Raw genomic sequence first — 22,471 nt, 5'->3', positions numbered from 1 at the left:
ATATAAAATAATTAAATAATGCGTCTTTTTTCATGCATATTTATTTTAAGTATAATCATTATTATCACATGCATTTACGTCCACACTCAGTCTCGAATGATACTTATAATTATACTATTAATTATATTAAATTATTATATGCAACTCGATAAATGTGTTACTTACATACCCAAAATTATTTACCGCAAACTAAACATAATGCAAGCATTGATAGCATTAAGCCACTTATATTTTTAATAAGAAACAATTATAAATTTTAAAATACAATTAATTTCAATTTTGTTCAAACCGTTTTAATTTCTACAATTATATTTTAAAATAATAATTTAAAAAATGTGTCGTTATAATATTTTGTTTTTGCAGATTTTCGATAGCTACAAACGTTGAGAAATCTTGTATGATTATCGAATTCAACTCACAGGCGTTAGTTTCTGATTATGTTATTAAACAAATAAATAAAAAATTATTAATAGAATAGTCAAGTGATATAATTAACATTTGTCTTGAATATTTTTCAATTGTATAATACTATTGTTGAAGAACGCGTCAATAATAGTACCTCACAGGTGATGTGGAAATTTATTGTCCCATATTTATTACTTGCATTTGTGATATGGACATTCCTGAGGCTGAGTATCGCGCACCTTTTGTTAGTTACGCGCGTTAATAGCGTGTTTGGTGACTCGTTGCTAGCATGCGAGCGGCAAGGAGGGAACAGTAGGCGTCAATCAGAAAATCGAGCCGAAAGTTGCATCTAATTACCCTCTCTGCTATAAATAATACTAGTATTAATAAAAAATTAATTGAAAATTTACAAATTTTGCAGCGTATTGTATATTTTTAACTTTTGATGTTAGAATTCAATACGATTGCAACTCAATAATATGATTTTTAACTCTTCGACCACCTTTTAAGCGATTTTCTGGAATAAAATATTATAATGACTATCTTCTTTACTTCATATTGAAAAATCATTAAATATTTTTTTTTTACAGAGTAAAAATGTCTTCGCTTATTTTTATTTTTCGTCTCAAGAGAATTTTTGAAGAATTTTTGAAGAATTTTTGAAATTGTTTGATAGCAATATTACGTACGATTTTGAGGAATGCACTACAGTTAAGAAACCAATTCTTGATAAAACATGAACATAAAATATTTTTGAAGAAAATAATTTTCTCTCCTTGATACAGCATTATCAAATATTATTTTGTACTAACTTAGATTCGATAAGAAATACTAAACTCGTTAAATTGTGTTTCGCAATAGAGTTGTGTAGAGCGATATAGCTCTGCGTCTTATTTAGCCTTAGCCCAAGGTTAATGCAATACTGTTGACTGTACTTTAATATTTAATTTTATTTTGCATATATGTATATATCCATCGGCCACATCAATTGTTTTCTCCAAATGTTAATATGAGTTCGTCATCTACATCAATTGTTTTCGCGGAATATACAGGGTGATTCAAAATAACCTGATGTCCTTGCAATGCCATATTCTTGAGCGAATTCTGAGACGCTTTTTCCTTTTACAAAATTTTCTCCGAAGCTTAGTTTTCGAGTTATAATTGAAAATAGATAGCAACTTACGAGTTCGGTACAACGGGCAGGCAGGGACGCGCAACGTATAATGAGACTGTCAAGTGTTTACTATCGTCTCATGACACATTACACCGTCTCTGTCTGTCCGTTGTATCGGACTCATAAGTAGCAAACTATTTTCAATTATAACTCGAAAACTAAACTTTGGACAAAATTTTGTAAAAGGAAAAATTGTCTCAGAATTCGCTCAAGAATATGGCATTGCAAGGACATCAGGTTATTTTGAATCACCCTGTATACCTACTTATTGTATTCAAAAGGTTAACGCAATGAACTACGTTTATATCATTTAAATGTTTATTTAATGAGATATATTGTTTCTTACGGTAAAAAAATTTACTTATTCTAAAAACAGTATAGTTCTTTATTTAGAATTAGTAATTTATTATGTAACTAGCCCATATAACTAAAAATTATAATAATTTTCCACTAGATATATACAATTGGTCTCAAAATTCTTACTTCTATATCACATTTTCGCGTCTCTCAATGCAACAAATAGTAGAATAAAAAAGAGAATTTACTTTTACAGACCAATAATTGCAAATAATTTGAAACACGTGGCATTAATAAAACTCGTAGCATTAATGTTTCACGATGACGAACCATTAATTATTATTCAGATCAATCAATTGTTTTTTAAAGAGTAAATTTATAATGTTCCTGCATAAGTAGTGATGAAATAATTAACATATGTCTTTTATATAAAAGATGTAAAGTTTAGAAATGAGCTATTAAGTAACTAGTGTCCCGCCAGTCGCACAAGCAATCGTGTAAGTTGGGTTTCAGAATCTCACTTAAACATTATCATTAAAAATTAAGAAAAAAAGAGTATGCAAATGTAAAAACCTAAAATAAAGATCATTTATCAGGAGTACAAATTAGTTCGGTCCGTTTTTTTGTGTTCAAAAATGCATTTATTTCAAAACAAAATAAATGAACAGATTAATTAAAGTATTGTCCATCGCTGGCTACTACTTTTTCCCATCTCTCAACCAATTTTTGAATTCCATCTCGAAAAAATGACTCGTCTTTGGAGGCGATCCAAGTTTGGAGCCAATTTTCGATTTCTGCGAAAGAAGTGAACCGGTGACCTGCCAAATCGTGCTGCATCTTTTGGAACAACCAGTAATCAGAAGGAGCAATGTCCGGAGAATACGGCGGGTGCGGTAAAACATCCCATTTAAGCGTTTCCAAATATTTTTTTACGACTTTTGCGACATGAGGCCGAGCGTTGTCATAAAAAAGAATAACTTTATCATGTCTTTGCTCGTATTCCGGCCGTTTTTCTCGCAATGCACGGCTCAAACAAACCAATTGAAGCCGATACCGATCGCCCGTAATGGAATCGCCAGGTTTCAGCAGCTCATAGTAAACAACACCCTTTTGATCCCACCAGATACAGAGCATGATCTTCGAACCATGAATGTTCGGCTTTGGTGTTGATGTTGAGGTCGATGGCAATGATTGACCGGGCTTAGCGCAGTATTTTTTCCTCTTGGGGTTGTCGTAGAATATCCACTTCTCATCTCCAGTACAATTCGATGCAAAAAATCTTTTCTTTGTTGCCTTTGAATCAGCAGCTCGCAAGTGAAAAATCGCCTTTTAACGTCTCTCGGTTTGAGTTCATAAGGCATCCAATTTCCTAGTTTTTGTATTATTCCCATGGCTCTCAATCGTACAGAAACGGCTTGTTGAGTTACTCCCAATAATCCTGCAAGCTCCTCTTGCGTTTGACTCTGATCTTCTTCGAGTAATGCCTCTAATTCTTTGTCTTCGAATTTTTTTGGCTGTCCAGAGCGAGGCTTGTCTTCAACACTGAAATCTCCATCCTTGAAACGTCGAAACCATTCCCTACATGATTTATCAGTTGGAGCAGTGTCACCATAAACTTCGACAAGCATTCGATGGGCTTCAGCTGCACTTTTCTTCCAATTAAAGCAGAAAATTAAAACCTCCCGCAAATGCTGCTTGGTTAGCACAAAATTCGACATTTCGAACACAGTAAAAATCAAGGTTTTTATATGAAACTCAAAGCAATATAAACTGAATATTATTAGCAGATGTCTAACCTCTCTGAAACCGCTAAAATCTGCTGTCACTATGAACCATTTACAACAGCCAGAGCTATCTTTTGAAAAACGGACCGAACTAATTTGTACTCCTGATAAAATATCTGGAAATTTTCTGATATTGGAACTTTGTTAACCAGTAAAGTAAAATTTACTGTCGATGAAGTTGACATGAACTCTACTAAAAAAACCACGATCATTGATGTGGAATCTGAAGATGACGTCGTTATTTCTAGCATCGCCGGTAGATTTCCTAACTCGGACAATATTAGGCAGCTTCAAGACAATCTATTTAACAAAGTGGATCTTGGAACAGATGAGGAACGACGATGGAATCATGGTAAAGTCTTCTTCCTTCTATGAATAAAAAATTATATTAAAAATATTCTATAGAAACGTATTGTAGGGGAACTGATCTTGGTTAGTCATTGCGATGTTTTATTTATTTATTTATTTTTTGTATTGCGGGTCTTGAATCGCGGTGGGAACCGTCTTTGTCTCCCCACTCCAGTACTTCTGGGACCCCGCGAGGTGGCGAATGAGTTAGTAGTAGTCATAGGGCTTGTTCGTTTTAGCTGCACTGGGGCAGCTCTGGGTCTGCTCTAAACAAGATAATACAGGACAAACTATTTATCTGTCCTGTATTATCCTGTGTAGAGCAGACCCAGAGCAGCCCCAGTGTAGCTAAAACGAACAAGCCCATAGTTAGTAGTAGTGATAGAGTTAGTGAGTTGATAGTCCTACGCAGTGATAGACACAGTCGACACGCGTAAGAACGCGCATAAACGAGTGAATCTATTGTAACCACACAATATACAATATTTACATTAAAATATATATTGTGTCTGCTTGTTATTAATTCGTACATAAATTGGGGGCTCGTCCGCGATGTAGCCAGATCTCCTGCAGTGAGCCACGAGAGCCTGAAGACGGTTACGACAACTTACGACGGTTACGACGACTTACGATGAATACGACGATTAACGACGCTGTGGATCAAAAAAACGAAAAGAAGCTGGTTGTGCCTAAGATAACGAGGTATGCCAGGAACGACGAGGTACGCCAGGAACGACGAGGTACGTCAGTTGATCTACGTCACAAGAAAAGGTTCCGAAAGACCTACAACTGCCATTTTTGCGAAAAGACGTGTGCGCGACTGCAAACACCAGCCATTGTTTAGTGATAACAAGACACGACGACGATCGCTTACATACGATATAAACTATAATCAGGAAGTACTGGAAACGCTTAGACAAATCAAGCCGGTGGCTGAGAAAATACGAATACATTGTCACGCCTAGCTATATACACGTTTTATCGGCTCGTGTTCGAAAAGGATGGCGACCGCACCAGTCGTAAACAGTTGCATAATTTCCACGGCTTTGACTTTGACGACGTATCGGATAGATTCCGAATAAAACTTGAGTATTCCGCTGCTTTTTCGATAGGTGATTTGACATCAAATTAATAAAAAAAGTTATTCTTACAGTTCTGTCATAACAAAAGGTACTTCTCAATTAGATGTGCGGTGATTTGAGTTCATTTCGCTGGATCGAGGGGCCGATTACACCGGATTATAAAGAGAATAATCTCGTTCACAGAGCTTACTCGACTATCAATTTCAGAGATGTGATGATAGCGTCCGGCAAACTTGTAATTCACGAGATTTATGATAATCATCTTGTTGAAATATGCTTTTATTTTCTCTGGAGCTATTGGTAATGTTTCGAGCATAATACTGAAAAATTGAATGCCTTTTGAGAGGAACGATAAATTCAAAAAATTATAATTTGTTTTCGAAAGGCATTCAATTTTTCAGTATTATGCTGGAAACTTTATCTATAGCTCCGGAGAAAATGAAAGCACATTTCAACAAGATAATAACCGCAAATTTTGTGAATAGAGCTATTCAACCGATTGCCAGGAAGATTTTCGAAAAGGATGAAGTGGAGGCTGCATTCAGATACATGGCAGCTGGAAAGCATATAGGAAAGGTAGGTCAATTTAGCTGGAATTAATTGTGGCTTAATACGTGAGCTCAATTAAGAATAAAACATAATACATGAAATAAAAACTGAGTTATATAACTGAGTTAACGTACTTTTAGATAATCATAAAAATACACGAAGAAAATGAATCAATGAACGGACCCATTCTTGCACTTCCACGTTATTACAGTCTATCGAACAAATCGTACATCATCTTAGGCGGCTTGGATGACTTCGGCTTGGAATTAGCCGACTGGCTGGTTGCTCGTGGCGCTCAGAATCTGGTGTTCATCTCGCGCGCCGGAGTAAAAAACGGATATTAGCAGATGAAGATCGATCTGTGGAAATCTTACGAAGTAAAAATGCTAATTATATCAAACGTCGATGTATCGGACGTCAAAGATTGCGAATATATGCTGAAATCGGCGGAAACACTGACACCGGTGGACGCTATATTCTACCTGGCTGTGGTATTGAATGATAAAATTTGTCGGAATTAAACTGTAGAGACGTTCCAGGAGCCTTTCAAAGCGAAAGCTTGGGCCACGAAAAACTTGGATCATTTGACCAAAAAATATGTCTTCAGCTTTGTCACTTTGTTGTGTTCTCTTCGGTTTCTTGCGGCAGAGGAAATGCCGGACAGACCAATTACGGCATGGCAAATTCCATCATGGAGAGAATTTGCGAGAGAAAAGTGCAAGAGGGTCTGCACGGACTAGCGGTTCAATAGGGTGCGGTCGGCGATGTCAAGAACAAGGAACTCACCGGGATAACAGGAATGAAATTGCTCATTCACATATCAGGCGACTATCAATTGATACTCGATGTTTGTATAAAGCTTCCGACGAAAGAAAGCACGACGGAAAGTGAAATATTCCTATTGCCAGATATAGAGGGTTGTGGAAACGTCTTTGATTTGCTGGTACCAAAAATCGAAGGTTCAGCAACGTGCCTGCAATACAACACGCATAACATCGGCACTGACTTGACATTAAAAAAAGATATCACTAATAGCCTTTTACAGGTAAATTTTTCACTTAATTAACAACTAGACTTCATAATGTAGAAATAAGGAAAGAGATTGTGATACAATAAAATACTGCATACCAGAATACAATGATAACAAGATTGCAGTTCGAGATATTTGTAGTCCCATTTTTTCTATGTTAAGTTTTTTTATACTTTATTGTTTTTTATGTGTTTTCAGCACATTTTAAGCAGAGAACAAAAATTGCCACAGAATTTTGTACTAGTCGGCTATTCGTATGAATCGATAATTGCAATCGAATTAACGCGGAAGTTAGAAGAAATAAATCTCAAAGGCCGATTGATACTCATCGATGGAGCACCCGAGCATATAAAGGCAATAATTAATTTAAATTATTATTTAAAATTTAAATATTATTTAAAATTAAAAATTTTAAATTAGTATTTAAAATGTGCATATTAACTTCTCTGTTCTAGTATGGATATTTTAAACAGATTAAAATATCCATATTAAAACAGAGAAGTTAATATGCACATTTTAAATACTATACTTATACATGATATATACACTATATAAGTATACGCAAAATCTATACATTTAGTTTTATAAGACTTTATAAAACACAATGTTAATATATAATTATTTCTTTAAACTATGTATATGTTAAAAATAATATAAGCAAAAATTAGTTGTTTCAAATCACAAATAAAAATATAATCTTTTTCCTAAAATTAACACAATTTTTTTTTTTTTTTTTAACATATCGCTTCCATATAGTCTGAAGTATTTAATTTGTATATAACTATTTAATAAATTGTTTAACAAATGTAGTAAAATTTATTACAAATATCAGATTGATTGAATCTAACTCAACGGTTTCACATTACTTTACTTATATATTTCTTGTATAAAATTTTAAGTAAAGCAGTATTTTATTTCTATAAGTCAAATTTTTTCGAAGAGAAAAAGTTCTTTTGCACTAGAAAACAAGGTGAAAATTTTAAAAATGATTTTATTCTAAAAAATTTACAAATTTACACAATTCGAAGTAGTTGTACAAATTTTTTATGTTACACAAATTTGTATAAATATTTGTACAAATATAGAACTTAAAGTTTGTTGTCTAAAATTGTTTATTTAAATTTGATATCGCTTTATTGTGCAAAGACATCTTCGAAAAAAATCCAATTGTAGAGCTGAAAGTAAAGATCATTTTTTAAAACAATCTCAACAGAATTGTTGTACAACTTTTTTCATAAACTTATAACAATTCAAAGATCGACAATTCGTATGCAATTCGTAATCAATTCGTAAGCAAACATTGAAAATTTATACACGAATATACGAAGAAGAATGCTTCTTTTTAATTACATTGTATGCAAATTAAGGTTTTACTTTAATTTAATGCTACTTAAATTTATATAAGGATCAAACTTTTTCCATTTAAAAAATTTTCTTACTTACTAGGGACATACTAAATAATTTTATATAAAATAATTAAATAAAGCGTCTTTTTTTCATGCATATTATTTTAAGTATAACAATTATTATCACATGTCATTCTTTAAAATCCACACTCAGTCTTCAATTATACTTATAATTATACAATTAATTATACTAAATTATTATATGCAACTTGATTAATGTGTTACTTTCATATCCCAAAGTTATATACGCAAACTGAACATCATGTAAGCATTGATAGCATTAACTGAGTAATCCAAAAATGTTTTCATAAGCGTAATATTAAAATAATAAAATGGCTCAATTTCATAGATATTGTAATACTTTAGAGAATTAATACATTATTTATACATTTGCTTACATCATGCTCAATGTGTTCAAGTTTTAGTTTTATGAAGTGTCATGACTGCAGTTTATACTTTCAATCAAAAATAACCATAAATTTTAAAATGCAATTAATTTCAAATTTGTTCAAACCGTTTTAATTTCTACAATTATATTTTGTCTTAATAATTAAAAGATGTGTCGTTATAATATTTAGTTTTTACAGATTTTCGATACATGAAACATTTGAAAAATCTTGTACAATTATCGAAATTAACTGATAAGCATTAGTTTCTCATTGTGTTATTATTTAAACAAACAAATAAAAAATTATTAATTAAATAATCAACTGATATAATAAGCATTTGTCCTGAATATTTTTCAATTGTGTAAAGAAATTGTCTTACATTTGTTACAGCATGCATTTTGTTAATAACAAATTTATTTTTTTATTATACTGAAAGAATTATTAATTCTATAGGCTAAGTATAACTGGAAAATTTAAATTGACATACTTGTATTTTACCAATAATTGGATAATCAAACGAACTTACAGTGAAGTTCGATTGCAATTATGCTGTCTCGTCCGGATGGATACATGTAGTAGCGTTCCGCTGCACTATCCTCAACAGGATCTTTAAAAGATTATAAAATTCAAAAAAGGCGCGTATCTTAGCGCGCGCTTAGCGACGCCGCGGGTGCTCATAAGTTTAACGTAAACAAATCTGAGTTTAGGTTGTGGGAGGGAGGGATCCTCCATCCGGACGAGACAACATAATTGCAATCGAATTTCACTGTAAGTTTGTTTGATTATCCAATTATGCAACGTCTCGTCCGGATGGATACATGTAGATGTTTAACATTCAGATTTGTATGCAATTAATGTCAAACTTTAGTTAGTCTGAGATACAGAACATTTTAATGCGTCAGATTCTTGTAACTACAAGATATACAGAAAATAAAATACATTTTAACGTAGAATATAAAAATTTAAAAGTATTTTATAAATCAGATTATCAATGTTGAGTGCAAAAATAAATAAACATATTCCATAATTAAGCTTATATGGATGAAAAATGTAGAACATCCAGTTTATCTAGATGTGATAGTTTCAATTGAAATAAAAAGAAGGAACCCCTGACAAGTTCGGATGTTCCTGTATATAGGTTTGGTAAATAAGTAATTAATAATAAACTTAAGCACTGTTAAGAACCGCAGTATGAAGCGACGAGTTTTTAATAATAGGCCGATTATAAAACCTTGCAAAAACGTCCGAGGTTTTAGACCAACCCGCTGTACGTCTAATCTCATCTAAGCTAATGCCCTTAGCTGCTGCAAGGAATGTTGACGCATGACGAGTTGAGTGTGCCGAGAAAATGCCTGTGTCAACTCCTGCAGCGTTCAACTCTGTTTTGATCCACCAACTCAGGGTTTGGGAAATCACTGGGTTGTGTGGGACGCGGACAGATATAAAAAGAGAGTCACAACTCTCTTGACGGAGATCGCGGGTAACCCTGATGTAAAATTTAATTAAGGAAACAACGCATAGTTCGGGTTTCTCCAAAAAGGGGGTGAATGAGAGCAAGGGTTGGAGTTTACCCACCCCGGAAGTCTTAAGTCTAGCGGGAATTTTTATAACCAACGAATCCGCTATACTAATATTGGTAAGCCGGATAGCTGCAAGGGTCTGCATTCTTTGGGCAGTAGTAAGAGCGAGGAGAGTGGCTAATTTTCTTGATAATAACTCCAGCGAGAGACTTGCATGTGGATACATAGTAGCCAGATGTTTGATAACCGGCGATGGATTCCAGATATAATTGTAGCGGGGACGTTGAGGCTTTAGAGTCGCGACCCCCTTAAGGAATCTCCTAATTAGCGGATGAGAACCGATTTCGTTAGAGAAGATAAGAGATATAGCCGAGCGGTAGGAGTTTAGAGTAGCATAAGAGCCTACTTTAGAGAGCGAGGAAGATAAAAATTCTAATACTAGAGAGGGCGACGGAGAGAAGCAGTTAACGCTATTTTGTTTACAAAAGTACCACCATAGTTTGAGCGGTTTAGTGTATTGTGTTATTGTGGCGTCTGAAATAGAAGCAAGCAATGTTGTCAGGACTGCAAATGGTGTTCCCCTCAGTGAAAAAGCCTGCCTGATAGTTTTGCGGCTGCCAGAGAAATTCTGTTCCAAGCTGGGTGTATCCGCCTGAAAGGGGATGAGAGCATGTTACTGTCTGGTTTAAAACAGATAAGCTGCTCAATTATAAGCTGATTCAAAAGAGGAAACCACGGCTGGGCCGGCCACCAGGGTACAACAACCACTCCTTCTGCCCTGTCATTGATGATTTTTCGTAGGACCTTCAAAATTAAAATAAATGGAGGAAACGCGTAAAAGTAGAAATTACTCCAATCGAGCGAGAAAGCATCAACCGCGTATGCTAGCGGATCCGGAAGCCAGGAGACAAATCGATGACATTTAGTGTTAATTGATGTGGCAAACAGATCAAACTCAAAGAGACCAAAACGTGAGTTAATTTTTTCAAAATAATTTTGCGCAAAAGACCATTCTGTTTCTTCCGATACGACGCGAGATTCAGCATCTGCCTCGTAGTTCTGGGCCGAAGGGACGTAAGAAGCGTAAATAAACGTGTTACGATCCGCGCACCACTGCCAAATTTCACGAGAAAGATTGGATAAATTAGGGAATTTAATTGAACCCATGCGGTTAATATACGAGAGAGCTGTGGAATTATCTACTCTTAAGAGGATATTTCAATCTTGAAGGTGAGATGCGAAACATCTCAGGGCATGGAAAACAGCCAAGAGCTCCAAATAGTTAATGTGATGCTGTTTATCCTCTGGTGACCAAAAGCCATGAGTCCGAGCACCTCAGCATGCAGCTCCCCATCCTGTTAGGGAAGCATCAGAGAAAATTTCAAGGTCAAAAAGACTTGATCTAATACGATTACATTGTGTCCCGTCCGTGAATACAGCCTTCCACCATAAAAGGTCTTCTCTAATAGAAATCGGAAGCGACGTCTGAGCTTCATAATTATCATTTGCGGCAGTTAATGCTACAAACTTAATTCTTTCTAGTATCTTGGTATGAAGCATACCATATTGGACAGCCGGACAGATAGAAATTAGAGAGCCGATGTAACTTGCAAAAAAGCAAATCTTGCAATGAGTTCTATTAAGCATGGCAAGAGTAGCTTGTAGAAGATCTTTCCTTTTCTCTGATGGAATAGCGATTGCAAAGCGCTTAGTGTCAAAGTTGAATCCTAAAAAACGACAAAACTTTGTAGGATTAAGGACACTTTTACGCGTATTAATAATAAAGCCTAATGATGATAAAAGGCTTGTTGTAGCGGCGACATTCTTCACACACTGATTGTGTGTGGGCGCGATAAGGAGAAAATCATCGAGATAAATCACCAAAAAAAAACCTTTTTCCCTGAAAGAGGATATAATCGGTTTCAAAATTCTGGTGAAAATATAAGGAACTGATGCTAGCCCAAAAGGTAAAGCCCTGAATTGATAAAGTTGGTCCTGAAAACTGAATCGTAAAAATTTCCTATTATCCTGATGGATGGGAATGAGGAAATACGCCTCTTCCAAATCGATTGAGGCTAGGAAATCGTTTGGAGAGATAAGGCAAATAACGGTCTTCCAGTCCTCTAGTTTAAAGTGTGGTGCAATGATAAACCGATTGAGGCGTTTAAAATTGAGGATAAACCTCCATCCTCCCGATGGTTTCTTAATAATGAAGAAAGAGGATAAGAATTGATCTTTGCAAGTCTCTGTCTCCTCGATTGCACCTCTCTGAAGGAGTCTAGTAATTTCCTGAGCGCAAACTTTCCTCTCAAAACTAGATAAATGATTAGGAGTTTCGTTGGGCTGAGAAGGCGGTTGCTGTACGATGCAGCACTCTAGTTGCGATACTTTAAGATTTTTTACTTCTTTTCTTTTCCGATGCTTTTAGATATAATGTCAATTTTTTATTTAATTACTTAATTTTCATTAACTTTCAAAAAAATACAATAAATCTTAGGTCTACGTACCGAGGCAACTGTATTCCAGCCGGGCACCACAGCATTTTTGGTTTAAATTAGATTAGTTTAATGTATTCAACAAATACAAAAAAAACTTTTTTAAATTTAATTAAATTATTAAATTACTAATTGTTATCTCGTTCATATTGCGTAGAAACAGAAGCTAAAAAGTAAAATTTATAGGTATATTTTTTTCATGCTTACATAAGTTACAATTAAAACAAAAAACAATAATGCAAATTAGACTTTTTTATTTCTCAAATAACGGAAGGGCTGAATGCCAACGCTAGATTTTCGTGCAAATAATTCACATTTCGACACATAGATTTTGATTGATCTACTTCAGTGTAAATTCATCAAATTAAAACTAAATTCAAATGTAAAGTTTATTAAACACAGTTTATTTGATCTATTTAAAAGTCATAAGTTAAAGAAACAAATTATCGTTTTACATGCGGAAATCCCTTGTCAACTATTTTATATTTCATTTATGCAGTAAAACATCTCTTTGATTATACCTTTGTTAATTCATATTTTCGGATTTGTACTTCGCCATTCTAATGCTCGATTTCTTTCTGTAGCATTCTTTCTCTATAAAATTTGAACTATCTTTTCTACTCTGAACTCAATATCAGTCATTACTCTATGAAATAATCGCCGAATTTTTTAGAATTTATTTTATTGTTTATTGATTGTTTAGATTCGTACTTATCGACTTACATCGATGGTTACAATTTTGACAACAATTAATTAAAAATTTTTCAGAATTTTCTTTGTTGTCTAAATTCTTATAAGTTTTTTAAAATTACCTATAAAATTCTTTTTAGAAACAAGTAGACATATTAATGAATAAATGTACCTTAGAAAAAATATGTAGATGTTAGTCTTGTCATTAAAAATTTGTTAAGTTATGTAATGTTTATACACTATATTTTGCATAAAAAAATGTTGCTATTTGTTGTAAAAAACGACTTATCGATATCTCGACATAGTCCTTAATGCAATATCTGATCAATAATGCGTTAGTATACGCATTATTGATCTAACAATGACATTGCTAAATATCATACATATTCAAACTGCTTAAATTTCCATCTACTTATATTTTATCATAATCGTAATCATTCCCATAACAAAAAATATGAATTGTAATGTTGAAACTTAGGATAGTCTGTATTAGATATTTTGTAAATAACAAATGTGATGGAAATACACAAAGATAAATCATTAAGATTAACAAAATCAATTTTAACATAACAATTTTCGAAAAACATTTTTACAATTATGTTATTATACTTGCAAGAGCCTCACGACTGGTGGAGATTTACCATCAAATTTTGTCATATCTCTAATGATAAAAAATGCAGAGTGTTACAAGTAATAAATAACAAAATTATTGTTGGTTAATAACAAGTGGATTTTTTTGCTGAAATAAGTTTTTAGTATATTTATAGATCTATGGAATTTAAGAATCGATTGTTTCATAAATCGTAAACTCTTAAAACTACGTACAAAATAGAATCACTACACACATTTACAATACATTGAATACAATGTAAAAACTTTTCTTTCTTTTTTCTTTATTTTTGCGTAGTTAATTATCTATTAATTCAAAAGAATAAGTATGTAAAGTTATAAAAAAATTATCTTGTAATTTAACGAATAATGTACAGTGGTAAATAAATCTTCGGACAATTAACAACAGACATGAACGTGTCACATGTCGATTTTATCTGCGACATAATAGCAATGTTCTTGATTTGCAATTCACGTGCCTGGCAAGTGCATGAACAGAACTCCTGTTCGAAGTTCGAATTAGTGACCAGTTCCCGTATTATTTTTTTCTCTCTTTCTCAACTTGATTAACTTCCTGAATTTATTCTAAAAATTATCTTTTATCATTACGATACCGATCTGTCACTACTTCTTTCGTTATTTTTTTCGTCAGCAGTTGTAAAATCATATGTTATTGGGCGGTATTCATAGTCCGTTCTTATATTCAAAATCGTCTTAAGCACGGACTTATATTCGCTCTCTTTGTCACACATAGATTGTGTCTGACAAAGAGAGCGAATATAAGTTTGTACTTAAAACGATCTTGAATATAAGAACGGACTATGAATACCGGCCTTACTCTATCGTATGTTCAACTCCAATATACTGTAAAAAATAGCTATCAATGCGAAAAATGAGTTTTTATCGCATTTATTACGTATCGTTCCGATGAAAAAAGAAATATTCAGTTTTAAGCAAAACTCGCACGTGAAACAAGAATTTTCGTCGTAATCGATGCGATATGTGTTTACAAGGCTATCACCCTGGTATTCCACTGGCAGCCATCGCCAGTTACCGAACCTGAAAATTAGCGCAATCGCGTTTTTGTCTCTCACGATGAATCGCGGCAAATTCGTTCGATACAAACTTTGATAGAAAATATTATGATATTGACTTATTATTAGTTATTAAAAATATCTATTATGTATCTATAATGACATCAAGGATGTTGCTGTTTAAAATCTATAAAAAACCATAAAATCTATAAAATCTATAAGAAACCATGTGTAGTTTTGGTTCCACACCATGGGTCAAAATCGACCTATATTTAACATTCTTCTTTGTCTTTGAACCAAAGAGTCGATTGTTAATTTATAAAATTGTCTTACTTTATAAAAATATAAGCATTGTTTATAAATTTAAAACAAACTGCATATAAGTAAAATATATCAAACATATTAAATATATCAAATATATTTAATAAATTTCAAAAATGTAAATTTGTATTTTTTTCGTAATACGTAAGTTTATAGACATATTTATAATTTTATAAACATAAGACGAATGGTTACACATCAAAGATACATTATTTTCTTTGCATATTATAGTTTGTTTCAATTACCAAAATCAAGATTGCCTTTTGTGCTGGTTGTCGTGTTACTTGGGCCGTTAGCATCATTTGTCTTTGGATAAACCTATATAAACATTTATAAATATTTGCTTATAAAACAAATTAGCTATTGTTTGTTCTGCTAAAACGCGATTCGAATAAAGTGAAAAATTAATTAATCCTACTGTCCCCTTTTTTCTTTAGTTTAGTTGGCTTCATGACGGTCCAGCTATGTCATACGCTCTTCGCGTATTTTTCAGCTCGTTCAGATGTGTATTTTCAATATGATGATTTAAATGCGACAATTCAATATCGAGTGATATTACGGTGAAACAAATAATCTAAATAAAGTTCTAAATATTTTATATGAGACGGTGACAAGACATTTGGCCAGAACAAATATTGTTAACTTGCCTTCGGATAAAAGTCTTATTAATATAAAAAACTGTTTCACGAGATATACGAATGACGTGATCGCGACTTGCGCATTCGGAATTAGCGTTGATTCTATGAGAAATCCTGACAACAAATTTTATATTTCCGGAAAGGAAACTATGTCTTTTAACACTATGCGCGCCATAAAATTATACCTTATTAGAAGTATGCCTTTTATTACAAAAAGGTTGGGTATTAAATTGATCAACGATTGTATAGGCCGATTTTTAAAAAATATTATAAAAAACACGATACAGACCAGAGATAAACAGAATATCGTACGACTGGACATGCTGCAATTGATGATGGAGAGCAGAGGAAAAAGATCTGGAAAGGAACTAACGACTGAGGACATGATCTCGCAGGCGTTTAGCTTCTTCTTTGGTGGTTTTGACTCTGTTTCTACTTCGATGTGCTTTGCTGCCCACGAAATCGCTGTCAATCCAAATATTCAAGCAAAACTGCGCGAAGAGATCGATCAGGTTCTCCAGACGACGAATGGAAATTTGACTTACGAAGCGGTGAATGAAATGCAGTATTTGAATGCTGTCAACGAGACTCTTAGATTATGGCCCGTGGCTGCATTCTTCGATAGAATATGCACGCAAGATTTTGAGTTGCTTCCAGCGCTTCCTGGAGACAAACCTTTTGTTGCGAAAACAATTCCTGTTTGCGGTCTTTATCGATATTCAAAGTACTTTGAGAGACTGAACGAGTTTGATCCCGATCGCTTTTTGGATCAGAATAAGAAAAATATGAATGAATGGCTGCTTATATTCCGTTTGGAATCGGCCCAAGAAGGTGTATAGGCTATAGATTTGCATTGTTAGAAATTAAAGTCATAATATTTCATTTATTAGCCCGTTGCGAATTGAAACCATGCGCGAAAACAAATCAACCAGTGCATATTATTTGTGTGAGAATTAAAAATTAACAATATTCGGATATATATTGAAATATCTCAACATATCTCAACATTATTTATATTGCATTTTGTCAACAAGAATATTTTAATAGATGTTCTAACTATGTGGTTGGCTACTTTTGGCAATACTATACGTATAAGATTACATTGCTAACATATTACTAACAATTTCTATAAAAATGAGTATCGTGAAAATAATTATATTAGAATATAATTATAATCCATATTTCACACACATTTTCTTTAGTGCACGTTGCAGAAATATAAAAATGTACTTTAATATCACTACCTTTCAATATTTTATTTGAATATGTAAAAATATAATTTTAATAAAATAAATTTAATTTTTAATAATACAATTAATTTTAATATTTAGCCAATAGGACACTCACGTAATTCACAAATTGATAATTTATCAACGTTTATTTTTTATTTTATAACATATACTATTAATATAATGTTATTATTATAATTTAACTTTTATTTTTCTATTTATTTCATACTATTTCGGTTTTATGAAAACACTTTCTTAATGATTAATTTATTTTATTTATCAAGGTGCTCGAAAAATTTAAAAGAAATTTATCGTCATTGGAAGAATATTTAATCAGATTACACAAATAAAGCATGTAATTTTTTGAAAATAATTTTATAAATTTTTGTTTTTCATTTACTTTAACTTGACTTTAACATCTTTTTTGCGTTATGGTAAAATTTATCGAAGTTTTTTACAATGCAATCTCTCGCAGATCTCTACTAGAAAGCAGAAAATCCTTCTTACCATTTGAAAATCTCTGTGCATGAGCATGGCTCTGTTATACTGTTACTCTGCATAGACTGTATGATTACATTATCAGATGATAATTAACGTTACAAAACAATTTAATTAAACCAGGTAGCGTTTGAGTAAATTGAAAAATTCTATCCAGCATTTTTTATACAGGACAATGATTAAATATTTCGCAAAAATCGAGTTTTTAGAAAAATCAATTTTCTGTATTACTCCAGAGCAAAATGTTACTAATAGAATATAAAGAAAAAAATAACATATATAATTTTCACATTGCAAAACATTTTATATATCGAGCAAATTATAATAATTCATTACGTAAACATAACATTGAAAATTTACACGAATACACAAAGAATAATTTTTTTTAAATTGAATTGCATGCAAATTAAAATTTTTCTTTTTTTTTAATGCTTCTTAAATTTATACGTTGGTCATAATTTTTTTCGTTTAAAGAAATTTTCTATATTTTCTATGGGCATACTAAATATTTTTGTATAGAATAATTAAATAAAGCGTTTTTCTTTCATGCATATGTATTTTAAATATAACAATAATTATCACATGCCATGTATTAACATCCACACTTAGTCTAATTATATTTATACTATCAATTATACTAAATTACTATGAAGTAAAAAATGCGTTATGTCCATATTCAAAACTATGTACCGCAAACTGAACATCATGCAAACAACATGAACATCGTTGATAGTATTAAGCAAGTAATCTAAAAAATTTTACATAAGCGTAATATTAAAATAATAAAATGACGTAATTTTATAGATACTTGTAATACTTTAGAGAATTAATACATTATTTATACATTTGCTTACGTTATGCTCTCAATGTATTTAAGTTTTAGTTTTATGAAGTGTCATGATTGCCATTTATATCTTCAATCATAAATAATTATAAACTTTAAAATACAATTAATTTAAATGTCGTTCGAATCGTTTTAATTTCTTCAATTATATTTTGAATTATAATAATAAAAAAGTTGTGTCGTCATGATATTTTGTTTTTGCAGATTTTCGATAGCTACAATCATTTGAGAAATCTTGTATGATTATCGAATTTAACTGATAGACGTTAGTTTCTGATTGTGTTATTAAACAAATAAATAAAAAATTATTAATAAAATAGCCAAATGATACAATAAGCTTTTGTCTTGAGTATTTTTCAATTGTATAAAGAAATCGTCTTACATGTGTTACAGCATGCATTTCGTTAATGACAAATCTATTTTTTTATTATACTGAAAGCATTATTAATTCGAAAGGCTAAGTATAACTGCAAAATTTAAACTGACATGCTCGTATTTTACCATTAATTATTATTACATTAATATTATAGTTCGAAAACCACAAATAATATAATAATAACTAAGGAGTCATAATAAATTTAAATTACCTAAAGTACAATAAATATTCGGGCTACACGTACGACCAAGATACACATAGAATTGTAAGAAATAAAAATTAAATTGAGATATTGTGCTGAATAACTTATTAACACATTTTGTCTCTGAACCGAAGAATCGATTGTTAATTTATAAAATTGTTTTATTTTATGAAATTATAAGCATTTTTTATAAATTTAAAACAGTCTACGTAGTAAAATATATCAATTACATTGAACATATGTACTTAATAAATTTCAAAAAAGTAACTTCGTATTTCTCGTAATACGTAAGTTTACAGACATTTATAATTTTATAAACATAAAACAAATGATTACACGTTAGAGATACGTTTTTTTCTTTGCATATTGTAGATCAGTGCTCGTAATTACTTTAGCTTTTCAGCTTATTCTTGCGACACACGCCTCCTTTCCGCGCGCACCGTAGTCGTTTGCTTCTGCGCCGCCGACCGTTAGGAGCGGTGCGCTCGGCGGCGCTGGCCCTAGTGGCTGCGTGCGGAAAGGAGAGGAAAAGAGGCGTGTGCCGCGAGAATCGGCATTTTCTATGCATATTATAAATTATTTCAATCACCAAAATCAAGATTGTCTTTTGTGCTGGTTGTCGTGTTACTTGAGCGCCGTTTGCATCATTCATCTTTGGATAAATCTATATAAACATTTGTAAACATTTGCTTATGAACCAAATTGTCTTTGTTTGTTCTGCTAAAACGCGACTTAAATAAAGTAAAAAATTAATTAAACTTACTGTCACTTTTTTTTCAATTTGGTTGGCTTTCTGACGGTCCATCTATGTCATATGCTCTGCGCGTACTTGTCAGCTTATTCAAATGTATCTTTAATATCATGGTTTAAATCCGATAATTCAACATCAAGTGATATTTCGATGAAACAAATACTCGCACATCAAAATTACCCTTTTTACAGTATTTCCATATCTAGCTTGTCGTTATAGTCATAAGCGAGTGTGTGTTAGAATGTAAATCATTTAAATAAAATAATAAATGTTTCAAATTAGACGATAAAAAGAAGGTTTGACAAACAAGATATTGTGAATTACGTTTGTCATGATGCTTGAAATATATCGACGAATGTCTTCCTTCCTTTTCTTCTTCGTATGAAGTAACTTCTTTATGATTTTCCGTTACATGTGGACTAAAGTTTGTAGTGTTGATATAACAACCTCAAAAATTGCAAAATTTGCTTCAAAATTCCCCAATATTATGCAATTTTATGATAGTTTACTTATATATGTGACATTCATTGGCATAGACGTTGTGCCCGTTTACATATTTCTGAATTAGTGAAAATGTTTAACGGTGTGTTCTGTTAAATCTTGTGAAAGAGGAAGAGTCATAGTTTGGTTACAATTCTCCAGTTCACACTTCACCTTAAAATTATCAATTTGTGTGCAATAGTCTCGTACATTTCTGTCTATTTCGTAATTTGTCAATTCTGCTTGAAAATGTTTGAAGCGCATGTGATAACGAAAATATTCTTTCCGAACACTTTTATCACAAAGAAAACATGTTGATAATAATTTGTCGAAATATATATGCGGCGCGTTACTTGTGTTTTGATTTACTGTGAAGTTGATAATGTTTTTATGTATCGTACGTAAATGTCTTTTGAAATTAGCATAATTGACGTAGCTTGTACTTGAGTTGCAAGTGTTGCACGTTGCTTGAAATTTCTCTTCGGGAATCATTTTATAATGATCCCACACGTTGGCTTTAGTTATTTTCACTTGTGACATTGTGTCTGTTTCAACTGACTAGACGCAGATAACTGAATACGAGTCTTACATACAGGAGCCTTTATACCGAAAAGTATTTGATAGAAGAAAATAAAGGAATAAACATGGTATAGTTTTTCTTTTAAATGTAAATATTAATACGCCGATCAAGCCTATCCAACATATAAAAACACAATGATCTCACGTCCATTTTGCATAGCAATAGCAGAACTCTGTGTAAGACAAGTTAGAACATATCGTTTACAAAAATAATATTTTAAGAAATATTATATATTTAATTATTTGTATCTTTAATAACTATATTAGAGAAATATGTGTAATTTGCCAAATTTATTCATACCGCGATAAATGCAATTGATATACATTGATTACAAAAATATAAAAGTGCGCATTTATTTTTACATTTTTTAATACATTGTCCGAATATGTTATGTAATATATTTATATATTCTTGGTTTATAACTTGATTTCTTAATAATTTTGCAAATATTTTGTTGAAACTACATTGCTGAAAGTTTATTAATTTAATGGTACATATTTTATTGATACATTTTTTCTATTTTTATTAATTAAAGTTTCTGATAGAAAGCAAAAATATAATGAAAGTATGGAGAACAAAATTATATATATTTAAAAAGAAATTAAATTATTCAGATATTGTAAATTGAACACAAGTGAAGAAAAGCGCGATAAATTTGCAACATAAAATGCACACACAAAGATATGAAGAAATAGTTTGTGTACTTGTTTTTAGTTAATATTTCAAGTATGTAGTTAGTATATAATTATTGAATAAATTTAGTAAAACTTATTGCAGATATCAGCTGAGTTGAATCGAATCAACAGGTTCACATCACTTTACTTATATATTTCTTGTATAAAATTTAAAGTAAAGCAGTATTTTATTTTTTTAAGTCAAATTTTTTCGAAGAGAAAAAGTTCTTTTGCACTAGAAAACGAGATAAAAATTTTAAAAATGATTTTATTCTAAAAAATTTACAAATTTACACAATTTGAAGTAGTTGTACAACTTTTTTATGTTACACAAATTTGTATAAATATTTGTACAAATATAAAACTTAAAGTTTGTTATTTAAAATTGTTTATTTAAATTTGATATCGCTTTATTGTGCAAAAACATCTTCGAAAAAAATTTAATTGTAGAGCTGAAAGTAAAGATCATTTTTTAAAACAATCTCAACAGAATTGTTGTACAATTTTTTTCATAAATTTATAAGAATTCAAAGATCGACAATTCGTATGCAATTCATAATCAATTCGTAAGCAAAACATTGAAAATTTATACACAAATATACGAAGAAGAATGCTACTTTTTAATTATATTGTATGCAAATTAAGGTTATACTTTATTTTAATGCTACTTAAATTTATATAAGAATCAAAATTTTTCCATTTAAAAAATTTTTTTATTTACTAGGGGCATACTAAATAATTTTATATAAAATAATTAAATAAAACGTTTTTTTTTCATGCATATTATTTTAAGTATAACAATTATTATCACATGTCATTCTTTAAAATCCACACTCAGTCTCCAATTATACTTATAATTATACAATTAATTATACTAAATTATTATATGCAACTCGATTAATGTGTTACTTTCATATCATAAAATTATGTACGCAAACTGAACATCATGTAAGCATTGATAGCATTAACTGAGTAATCCAAAAATGTTTTCATAAGCGTAATATTAAAATAATAAAATGGCTTAATTTCATAGATATTGTAATACTTTAGAGAATTAATACATTAT

The 22,471-nt window shown here is 31.5% G+C and overlaps 1 protein-coding gene and 2 long non-coding RNA genes across 3 annotated transcripts; 2 read left to right on the top strand and 1 right to left on the bottom strand.

The window, feature by feature from the left end:
- Nucleotides 1-4,088: 4,088 nt before the first annotated feature.
- On the top strand, nt 4,089-8,084 carry LOC136997772 (uncharacterized). Its single transcript, XR_010888416.1, has 2 exons — nt 4,089-5,666; nt 5,780-8,084. It is a non-coding gene; the product is annotated as an uncharacterized lncRNA (long non-coding RNA).
- Nucleotides 8,085-15,968: 7,884 nt separating this feature from the next.
- Nucleotides 15,969-16,610, top strand: LOC105678997 (cytochrome P450 9e2-like). The gene has a single exon (XM_067349316.1). It carries the CDS (start codon nt 15,969-15,971, stop codon nt 16,608-16,610), a length of 642 nt encoding a protein of 213 aa, XP_067205417.1.
- Nucleotides 16,611-17,167: 557 nt separating this feature from the next.
- On the bottom strand, nt 17,168-21,050 carry LOC136997771 (uncharacterized). The gene is made up of 2 exons (XR_010888415.1): nt 19,684-21,050; nt 17,168-19,584 (listed from the first exon to the last, which is right to left on the bottom strand). It is a non-coding gene; the product is annotated as an uncharacterized lncRNA (long non-coding RNA).
- Nucleotides 21,051-22,471: the final 1,421 nt, after the last annotated feature.

The sequence above is a fragment of the Linepithema humile genome, chromosome 2, assembly GCF_040581485.1.
Source record: "Linepithema humile isolate Giens D197 chromosome 2, Lhum_UNIL_v1.0, whole genome shotgun sequence".
NCBI lineage: Eukaryota > Metazoa > Arthropoda > Insecta > Hymenoptera > Formicidae > Linepithema > Linepithema humile.
The sequence above is the reverse complement of the archived record's forward strand: the minus strand, read 5'-3'. Positions and strand labels throughout refer to the sequence as shown.